This window comes from Hyalella azteca, unplaced genomic scaffold (genome assembly GCF_000764305.2).
Source record: "Hyalella azteca isolate HAZT.00-mixed unplaced genomic scaffold, Hazt_2.0.2 contig10952, whole genome shotgun sequence".
NCBI classification, from domain to species: domain Eukaryota; kingdom Metazoa; phylum Arthropoda; class Malacostraca; order Amphipoda; family Hyalellidae; genus Hyalella; species Hyalella azteca.
This window is the reverse complement of record NW_025940969.1, coordinates 1-11,249: the sequence shown is the minus strand read 5'-3', so window position 1 is coordinate 11,249 and position 11,249 is coordinate 1. Positions and strand designations below refer to the sequence as shown.

General features: G+C 39.6%; 1 protein-coding gene across 1 annotated transcript; it reads left to right on the top strand.

Moving 5' to 3' along the window:
- The first annotated feature begins 1,006 nt into the window (after positions 1-1,006).
- LOC108666702 (lysosomal acid glucosylceramidase) lies at positions 1,007-6,071 on the top strand. The gene is made up of 12 exons (XM_018153618.2): positions 1,007-1,071; positions 1,280-1,456; positions 1,975-2,110; positions 2,359-2,512; positions 2,695-2,855; positions 3,134-3,212; positions 3,796-3,951; positions 4,220-4,364; positions 4,919-4,998; positions 5,158-5,268; positions 5,453-5,616; positions 5,758-6,071. The coding sequence occupies exons 1-12, from the start codon at positions 1,017-1,019 to the stop codon at positions 5,861-5,863; spliced, it is 1,524 nt and encodes a 507-aa protein (XP_018009107.1). The 5' UTR covers positions 1,007-1,016; the 3' UTR covers positions 5,864-6,071.
- Positions 6,072-11,249: the final 5,178 nt, after the last annotated feature.

The following is an 11,249-nucleotide window of genomic DNA, read 5'->3' as shown; positions in this document are numbered from 1 at the left end:
TCAACTAGGCATCATGCTCATATGAATCCTGACTAGTTCTCTAGAGGCTATATACGCCCTGCTGACAAGTTGTTTTGTTTTTCGCTATTTTTTTCTGAGTAACAGCAACAAAACAGCAAAGCTATTATTCAAACCACAACAACAAGTTATGTCTTGATCGTCCCAGTACTATGACCAACAAATTTGATCTCCTATCGCCAGCAGCTGGCTCGTCTCCCAGCAATTTATTCCAGTATCTGTGCATCATATCCTCTATTTACACAACCTTCATCCCTAACCCATGCAAGTATTTTTTTGTTTATAAATTTAAGTTGCCCGTAATAACTAATGACATCAGAATTACTGCATCAAGGATTTTGAGGAGGAAAAACTCCTAGTTTGCCAATTGTGTTTTATTATCTCATGTGACAAACGCGTGAGGTGAAAAATAATTCGATTAGAATTTATACTCGAGTCAAGTACAGTGATAAACAAGCAGTCTTGTATAAATTTATAACAACCTCAACTTTTGTAACCTTTGTGGTCGACAAATTCACTCATGACATATCTGAGCCTGTGACATGGCATCTGATTGATTTATCGCTAGACTCACATCCATCTAATTGCTCAATATTGCTTTTCATTATGATGGAAAAATATTATTTCAACTTACAACAATATTAAGCTCATTTCCTTCCTATCGATACCATAAAATAAGTTGCTAAACAGTTTCGTTCGTTTGTTCATAAAATGAAAAAAAAAATAAATGAAATGGGAGCGAAATTCCTTATTCAGACATTTCACTACCAATCACTTACAGAGTTCAGTTGGAAACGCAAAAAAAAAAAAAAACTATCGAAATCAAATTTTAATATGAAAGAAAATCGCTAGAGAAGAATAAAGAACGGTTTGACTACGTTGCATCATCCACACAATGCGTCAGGTGCTGCACGTGGATAAGAGGTACTTACCAGAATGTATAAATGCTGAAGTGGCAGACGTCTAACAGTTTGTCCACCGCCGGCATGGTTACTATAATGAAGTCCCTGCTGCTGCTCGTTGCCAGCCTCACACTTCTTGATTTTGCTCATGGTGGGAAATTTGGCTAAAATTCGGTTTATCGCAATAAATTTTCGTAGCGATAAGAAGTTTATATGTCCCTAATTTGCAATTTTGTTAATTTGTACTATTTTCTGAAATTAGAAATCAAGAAGATATTACTTGGTTCCCGATAGTTATTATCAAAATAATAGAGTACCGGTGTTAATTATCAGCAGCTTAAACGGAAGGCTATTCTCAGGTCAGTGTGCACGAAGGGATTACGATCACGACAGTTTCGTATGCGTGTGCAATGCCACCTACTGCGACGAGGCTGGTGTGGTGACAGTGCCACCAGCTGGCACCTACACCGTCTACACCAGCACCAGGGACGCCTTGCGTCTCGAGCCAACATCTGGGAACATAGAAGCAACGCAAGGTAAGTTAAGTAGACGATCTAAGATTTTTGCCTATGGGCACTAGAGTCGCGGAAAATTTTAACGCCGGTTGGATCTATGATCCTATGCTCGTTTATGGTTGTCATGTACAAACGATAATGAAATCGAACAGACTTCAAGCAGCATTAAAATTTCAAATAAGGCAACTGTTTTGATAAAGAAGAGCATTTGTAGGTAAAGAAAGGTACCCTATTTGTCTGGCCATTTGTCGGTTTCCTTTACTATCAATAACCGAAACATCAAGAAACATAACTAAAGTTCGTGAGAAAAACTATTCCTCAAATCTTTCTACAGAAAATCGAAATGAGGTGCAGGAGTATGAATTATCTCTCAAGTGGGGAATTAATTACGCTCTCTAGCTGAGTCGATTACCGTTTGTATTTTAGTTCATAGATTGTTTTTCTCTTGTCAAAGCTCATGATTTTTCGTATATGATTGTGGTTTAATATCCATCCATGAGATAAAATGACCATAATACGGCGTTTAAAACTTTTTTCAGGTCCAGGAGGCATTTTGATCACCGTTGACACTACAACTCAGTACCAGACTATCGTTGGTTTCGGGTCTTCATTCTCAGATGCGGCAGCCCTCAACTTAAACACTTTGTCGGTTGCCACACGCGACAACGCACTGAGGTTTGGTCCAGAACACTCATCGAATATAAGTTAATTATCGGGACATTTCGCTTTAAATGCTTTTATCTGGACTTTAATTTTTTTTGCTGAATCCTTAAATTAATTAGGGACAATGACTTGACAATTATCACATTTATTTGCTTTGAAGCTGAATAATACAGATAATTTCAAGGGTGATATATACGAACTGCACGCTATTATATGGACATATAAAGCTGAATAAGTGAACATCCAACCATTTCTCCCAGGTCGTACTTCGCTCCCGAAGGCTCGGAGTTCTCCGTGTGCAGAGTAACCATTGGAGGCTCTGACTTCTCGACCCGCCCCTACACTCTCGACGATGTAGAGGGCGACGTAGATCTCGAATTCTGGGCCCTCGCTCCTGAAGATACTAACGACAAAGTGATGAATTCATTTTAAAACGTTGACATTTTTAACCATTTGAGCTATAATGCGTTCTTGTCTAAGGACTAAATCGTTCAATCAATTTAATTTTCGTCACTAGTTTATATAATTTTTTCGAACGGTAAAGAATTCCTTTTTATTTTATCAATGTTCTAATTGCATCTGATTTTTCCATCAAGATCCCAAACATCCTGAGAGCAATGGAGCTCAGTAGTTCCGAGATATATATATTTGGATCACCGTGGTCCCCTCCGGCGTGGATGAAAAGTACTGGAGAAATCACTGGTCTTGGAGTCCTCTTACCTGAAAACTGGCAGCCGTACGCCAACTACATGGCCAAGTGAGACACGAGAATTAATAAAAATAGACAGTCCTTCGGTCTCTGGAAATTAAGTTTAATTTAAGTCGAGTGCACAGATCCTGCATCGATTAAGAAATCCATGCAGAAAATGTTTCCCTACTACAACATGATTATTTGGCCTGGAGATTTTCTCTAACGTGATGTTCCCTAACCTCAATACTTTAAATTATTCAATTCGTAATTAAGGCTGAACACAGATGTTGTGGAATTGGCACCTAAGTGAATATATATGAAAGCTTCACTTAATTTTTCTGCAGATGGATTGAGGCTTATGAGGCGGCCGGGATCCCAGTTTGGGGTTTAACACCCCAGAATGAGCCGTTAGATACTGAATTGGTGAGTGAGAAAGTATACAAGTATAAGAACCTGCGATATGTATAGATACATTATATATACACTTATTATAAACTTTTAGGTGAGTGACAATTCCAGCTTGCCAACTGGAATAGACATCATTTTATCCAACGTTAATGCAGTAGGGACTTATCCAAGCCTCAAATATATAAGGCTCAGCATATAACGTCGGGTCTAGGTCCCTCAATCATCAGCAGCAGCACGTCGGGGGAGAAGTGGTGGTTTTCATACCAATGAACAGCAACATCTGAGATGAACTTGCTGCACTTTGCTGAAGCATGGCAATATCAAATATTCATTGAAAAATGATCATAAGAAACCCTATATCATTAAATAACCATTAAATAAATGATGATTAAATTATGATAAGACATTGATTTACATAAGAAGAAAGATGATAACCTTTTTAAAATGCAAATCTACGTTATGGTTATTCGAGCAAAGGAGTCCATTATGTTATCCTATAAATATCTGACTCCAGCCCGAATAACGATCGATTGTTAAACAACGATGAGCAGTCGGATGCTTTTCCTCACGGTGATAACAACGAATATATTTTTCTCAGGAATGGACCATTAATGCCTGCAAGTGGCTTCCTGAAGACATGAGGGACTACATCCGAGACTTCTTAGGACCCACCCTCGAGGCTGCTGGCTACTCTGATAAAAAGTTGATGGTGTTCGATTTCAACAGAGACAAGTTGCCCTACTATGTTGAGCCAGTCAGTCAGACCGTGTATATAATTTGTTTTTACTGGTGCTACAACTAATTCATTTACTTTCTCTGTTACAATGAAATCTACATGTCTATATTTAGTGAATTAAATGTGCTACTTCCATTTAATTGATACCATACGCATTACAACATTCATCAACGAGAATGTATTCCTTGACACACATTTCTTACATTGTATAACACAATTCTCGCATATTTTGCTCGCAACTGTTAGCAGCATTAATCTTATCGAGTTGAATTTCGTTAATGTACAGATACTGAGTGATCCCGAGTGTAGCAAGTACATCTCAGGTGTTGCTGTTCATTGGTATGAAGACGACCACTACTCCCCCGACGTGCTGCTGCAGACAAGGGACCTAGACCCCACCAATTTCCTGTTGCTGACTGAAGCGAGCACAGGTCAGCATAACACATTCTGTTTTCTTTTACCTAACAAAACTGCAGGACACCAAAACGGAGCATAATATTATTATGATCTTTGATCATTTGAAGGCGATAAAATTCAGTACATTAGCCGAAATACTTGAGAAAATTTTAGGAAAAGAATGAGTTAAAGCATATATAGCCTAATTCTCCATAGTATATCGCCTGGGTGAACTGAAAGTTCAATTCAGTATTTATAAAGAAACCTCGCCGCATAAAAAACCAAGACTTCAAGTATTTGAGATCGTCAACTCCCAAGTTGAAAACGCGTAGTATTGACGGATGAAACAATTTTGCTTATGAGGCATGAAAGTCAACGGTATTAATCACCAAACCCTTCTATTCATGACAATTTCCTTCCATGAATAATAGTTTCTCTTTCTCGTAATTTTTAGTATTTTTGAGCTTCTACTTTGGATAACCTACACTTCACTGATTTTTTATAATTAACTCAAAATTTATGCGTTATATCGATTTAACATTAATCGATGGACAAAAAACAACTTTACCTTTGTTCGTCTACTCGCAAGGTGTGCGCGAGCTGAACCCGGACAGCGTTTATTTGGGCGACTGGCTTAGGGGTGAACGCTACTTGTTTGATATTCTGGAAGTAAGTGATTGTGTTGAAAAATCTGTTCTGAGACCAATCCTGGTAATTTCAAAATTATAACAAAACCATTATTAATAAGTTTTTTGGCAACAAAACTCTATAAACAACGAAGCTAGAGGATAATTTTTTGTTTCCTGACAATTACTCAACTTCGTTCAGAACCTCAACAACTACGTTGCGGGTTGGGTGGACTGGAACATGGCTTTGGATGAGGCTGGAGGTCCCTGCTATACAGGAGGAGCATTAGATTCCCAAATCATCGTAAACGCCGTCAGTCAAAATGAAACACGACACATTTAGTATAATAAAATTGCACATACTAATGAGAAATCAGAGAGGCCAATGTTGGCTGTTCATTGGTGCTGTGAATCCCTGAGGAAAACTTGGACCATATACCATCCGTTGTAATTAAATTCTCAAAACTTGAAATTAACGAGTTTATTTCCGTGTTTAGACGGCTGACGAGTTCTACAAAGAACCTCTGCACTACGCGGTGGCGCACGTCAGCAAGTTCTTCACGCGCGGCAGCACACGCGTCGACACCGTCGTCAGCGACTCTCTGAAGGCGGCGGCCGTCACCCGGCCGGATGGCTCAGTCGCTGTCGTCGTCCTCAGCATGTGAGCCTTCAGCCTTTCTTGCTATGCTCATTTATTGTTACTTATAATGACTTTTCCGCCTATTTTAGCAGTAATGTGTAATGATTACAGTATTCTGAAAACACAATCTTTATTATATATTAATCGATTGCTTGTGCTCAGGTCTGACGCTGTGGAGAGCGTGAGCATCAGCATCGACGGGTCGCGCTTCATCAACACGAACTTGCCAGTTAGGAGCTTCAGCAGCTTTATTCTACCTCCTGCCTAAACTGTGACTCATGTTATGCCTAAGAAAAAATTGTTCTAAAAAACTATCAGAATTAATCACCGTGCCTTGTTCAATCCATCAAGATTGTTCATAATGTAAATTTTCAAATCAAAACTATATGGTAATTCTATGTAAATCTGAAAAGTGCTGCGTAATTGCTGGGCGTAAGGTATTTGAAATTAAATTCAAATAGGTGGAGCTTGCATAATTGTCGTTTCGTTTTTTCAACTGTATTGCAATTGAAAACCACAAACATTGTTTGTTTATCCATGCACAAGATTGCACTTTAATTCGCTGTACAAACAGAAATAGATATAGGCATATGTACGTTAGATTGTGATTTAAGATGTAGCTTAAATTTCTATTTTAAATTATAGATCCTTTTCACATTGAGTATTATAGCCCTATAAACGCACTCTGACGGGTTCTATCAAAATAATTTTCCCAACTTCCCAACCGTTATCCACACAAGAGTCATTGATGTGGCAATCGGAAGCAAACTTTAAGTATGTTGAATTATAATTTATATACAATTTATTGGATACAAGGAGCATGCGTGAACTCAGAATAACTTTTTAGTCGTAAATAACAGCAACCTGATGGTTCGCGTGTTTGTGCAGAGTCCAAAAGTGGTGCAATCGAGGACCAGTACCTGATGTGAACAAAAGAAACATGCTTAATTTTATTTGTGCATTCACTGATCAGACTTCCTGTAGGCTTCTGCCCAGGGCCTCCCGTCCAGGAGTTAGAGCGCAAATCTCAGGCTGCTAGGAGTCTCGGTATAACTCGAACAGACAACTTCTCGTCACAAACTCAGGACATTGGAAAATTTTATAAAGTTGAGAAAATATTTAATAACCAGCCTCTGATTTCAGTCGGATAGCCAGGCGGGTCCAGAAATTAACTTCATCGTCTTCTGCCGCTGCTAAAGATTGACTTGCGATAAAGGAGGTATTTCAGGGTCATCGCCTGTCTTCTGCGACTTCAAATAGTCTTTAAACGTTGGAGAGCTTTAGTTTTGCTATTTTACAACAACTTTTTTTTAGATTACGTCTATTCATAATTGCAGTTGAAGTTAGAAATCTAAAGTTGGAATGATTATGAATGCGAGACATGGACCCAACTCTGTAAATTCATGAGAGCAATAAAGTTTCGGTAACTCCGGAACGATTTTGGTCACATGGGGCGAAGGCGGACTCAGATTGAAGGAAAGATCAAACCGCCGATGTTGATAGACGGATAAATTCAACTGAGCTCATCTTGAGCATGAGCGAAAACTATGTGCTCCGGCTGGCAATAAAAACTATTAAAATTTTGATGCGAGTTTACCACAATTGATGCGGGACGCGAACAACAACCTGCAAGTGCGGATAGGCTTATGATTACATTTAGGCCAATGAATGCCGTCCCGGTTGCAGGCCAGTTTTGAGACATGTTGACAAGTTATGAGATATTAATAGAAGGATCTCCTATCAGACTGTCAACATGGCTTTATTGCCGGGAGATCCTGCACCACTAACCTATTGTCTACTTTGAGCGATTGGACTCGCCTGCTGGACGAGAGGGAACCAGTGGATGCATTGTACCTCGATTTTGCCTAGGCATTTGACAGTGTCCCTCATGAGCGGCTGTTGCGGAAATTGCTGTCTTTGGGAATTGACAGCAATGTACTCAAATGGATCAGAGATTTTCTAGTAGGGAGACGCCAACGTGTCAGTATTAATGGGTCCGTATCAGACTGGGCTCCAGGGCGCAGCGGCGTGCCACAAGGAAGCGTTCTCGGGTGAAACGATGAAGCAGTTGTTTGTTGCTGTCGTGCGCCCGAACCTAGAGTTTGGAAACGTCGTGTGGTCACCGAAACTTGAAAAGGACAAAAATTTAATAGAGAGTGTTCAACGACGTGCAACAAGGATAATTCCGGGCGTGAAAAGCAAGTCCTATGAGGAAAGATTAAAGCTTATGAAGCTTTCACGCCTCTGTTTAGTCAGTTATCGACGACTGCGTGGGGAACTCATTAATTGAAGTATACAAGTATACTCATGGCTTATACAAGGTCACAGAAGGATTACCAGAATTTGAAGCAAGAACCAACGCCAGGGGCCACGGCTATAACTAAAAACTGCGTTGTAACACATCTATGCGACAACATTTCTTCTCGCTTCGAGTCACCGATATATGGAACAGCCTCCCTGATAGCATCGTTGACTCTCCGAGTATGAACGCCTTCAAGAACAGACTAGACGAAGCTATGCAGGAGCATATGTTTAGTCTTAAAATGCCTAGCAAATTACGGACCAGGCAATAAGTCCAGCAGCTATCTCAATCAATCGCCAGTTATGGAAAGATCGGGTTCCAAAGGAATCCCTTGTGAATCAAGTCACGAAAAGTTCAAGAATCGGCAACAGGCCATGGGCATATTTCTTCAATGCCGACACTTCTATTCTATTCTGTTCTATGTAAAATAATGTAAATAAAGAACCACCGCCTCCTCATTACCCCCCTGCATAAACCATCAAAAACCCTGACGGGTCCCCTCTCTACCAACCCCAAACAGACCCCACTCACCTACAACCCACCAAAACATGCGCAATGCGCCTTTCCATCTCCTACTGTCCTTTCCATTTCCCTTTCTTCTTCCTGGCCACCGGATTAAAGAATCGGCAACAGGCCATGGGCTTATTTCTTCAGTGCCGACACTTCTATTCTATTCTAAGTCTGTAGCGGTAATATCTTCAGCGATGATACGGGTACGACAGGGAACATGAGACCATCACCAATTTTTCAAGTTGCGACCGCGTAGGCTCAAATTAAGTGATTGTTATACGTAAGGTTATCATTAACTTTACCTCCATGCCGACACCTTGAGAAGCGGCAAAAAGACGGTGTTTATGGCAGAGACAAATAAACTATAATAGATGACATTCGACAATTTCTTGTGCCCCTAATAATTTTATATTCACACATCAAAAAAACATTTTTAACAGTCAAATTGCCCGCATAAGCTCAATATAATCTGGCCTGAGTATAAATTGAAATATATATTCTTACAAGCAGCCATTACTAACTCATATTATATCATTATATAGCCTCAGATGGCCAAGTTCACCCCGATCTTAAAACCTGAGGGCTTGGCCTCCCCCGTCCTTAAAATCTAGCTAGTGATGCCCTAAACCAAACCAAAGTGATGCCTCAAACCACAGCTAAACCAAAACATTCGAAAATTTTCGAGATCCTCCGCTGCGATGCTAATGATATACAAAGCAAACTCAATTAGTTGAAAATCAGCTAATTATTTAAGAGAGCGAAAGAAGCAAAACGAACATTTTGCATAAATTCCCAAATTTCATTTATAATACACCATTGCCATATAACAATAAGTATGATGTGTATTCAGGAATAATCCTTTGTATCTCTTACCTCTTTAGTTAACATGTATTATAGGGATAATAGATTTATTTATGATGCGATGGTAGACTAGATTAATAGCGGGTATACCGGTCCGCTATACGCTATATAAGGGGAATGCGAGCAGGGAAAGCTAACGGTACAGCTATACGCAATATTAATTAACAAAAATACGAGCAGGGAAACCTACGAGTAATTAACTCAGAGGATGTTATGAACAGGCGTATTTGTGAGTAAAGTAAATTTTGCACCTGTTGGATATACAAACTCTGATAAGGCTAACTGCATAACATGTTTTAAATTACACGTTTAAAAGAAGAATACTAGACAAGAAATACAGGGTGCGCCACAGAAACTTACTTATTTGAAAGGTCAATTAAAACAAAAGTACTTCAGTTATCGTTTTGAAATTTTTTTTATTCGAGAAAACAGTATCCCAAATTTTTTTTCATACAGTTTTGAAAATTAAATCTCATAAATGACGGCCTCCATTGCGCATAAACTAATGAAGTCGCTTTTTTATAATGGTTTCCACTCTATGCAGCATATCAATAGGTATTTTGGCAATGACGTCGCGAATGTTGTTCTATGGTCCGTGGTCGATCGACATAAACCAGAAATTTCAAATATCCCCATAAAAAGAAATCGCATGGAGTCAAATCTGGAGAGCGTGGCAGCCATTGGAGATCGCCTCTGAGAGAGCTGAGGCGGTCTGATAAATGTTGTCGCAACAAATTCATTGAGTCTCGTGCTGTGTGTGTTGTGGCTCCATCTTGCTGAAACCACACGTTCCTAACGTTCATTTCTTCGAGTCTTGGAATAAAAAATTCCTCGATCATGTTCCTGTAACGAGCTCCATTAACGGTAACTGCGCATTTGTTTTCTTCAAAAAAATAAGGACCAATTATTCCCATTACCAACATCGCACACCAGACAGTAACTCGCTCACAGTTAAGTGGCTTCTGGTGAAGCTCCCATAGATTTACACCACACCAATAACGCAGGTTTTGCTTGCTGACGCAGCCGGAAATGTGGAAGTGAGCCTCGTCACTGAAAAAAAGACCGCGTCTTCAGGCAGATTGTTAACCAGCATTTCAAATGCATTTTGACGGGCAACAAAATCGCGTTCAGTTAATTGCACAACAGCAAATTTATTTGAGAAACTTTGAGAAACAAACTTGGGAATTTTCCCCTTCAGATGCACTCCCTCTCGCCCCTCTACCCGACCAACTAACCGCACAGGAATTTTTTGCAAGAAAGTAAGTTTCGCTGGCGCACCCTGTATTACAAATGATATGGATATAACAATAGATAACAAGAGCTATTTAAAGTCTTACCCCAAATGTTGGCGGGCTAGGCTGAAGTGAAATGACAGGTACTAACTCAAGTAACGAAGAAAGAAAAAGTCAATCTGATAGAAGTTCGGATGATTGGCTGACTGCTAACTGTTTGAGGAAAAATTAACAAAAAATGAATAACGAATATCGGTGGTCCCTACAGATTCAAATTCATAACGATTCTTAACAGAACATAGCAAGAATCTTCTTATTGAAGCCTTGCTTTTGGTTCCTCCTTTATACTATGCGGAAATAAGTGGAAAAATGTGCAATAAATAATGTCAAACTAAACTTTAAATTAGTGGCCTACAACCATCAAGTATAGTGGCCATGGAAAGCCCCGAGACATATCAGAGGAAATATTGTATATTAGTAGCAAAAAAAAAAGCATTTATGTGACGGGTGACCTTGAAGATCTGTCAAGGTCATGTAGCACTACAAAGATTTTGCGTTGTCATTTGATCGTTGTTAGCTTTGTGGAGACTATAGTTATGTGTGAACCAATGGCCTGGCATGGCCACGGTATTCTGGTTCAACTCTATAATAGGCTACATGGCATGATATGTTAGCTTCAGCATATCCCAGCAGATTTCTGTGAAAAATCCTTCGCACAGTTGGTTAGTAAAGTAAAACCCCAGAAACGT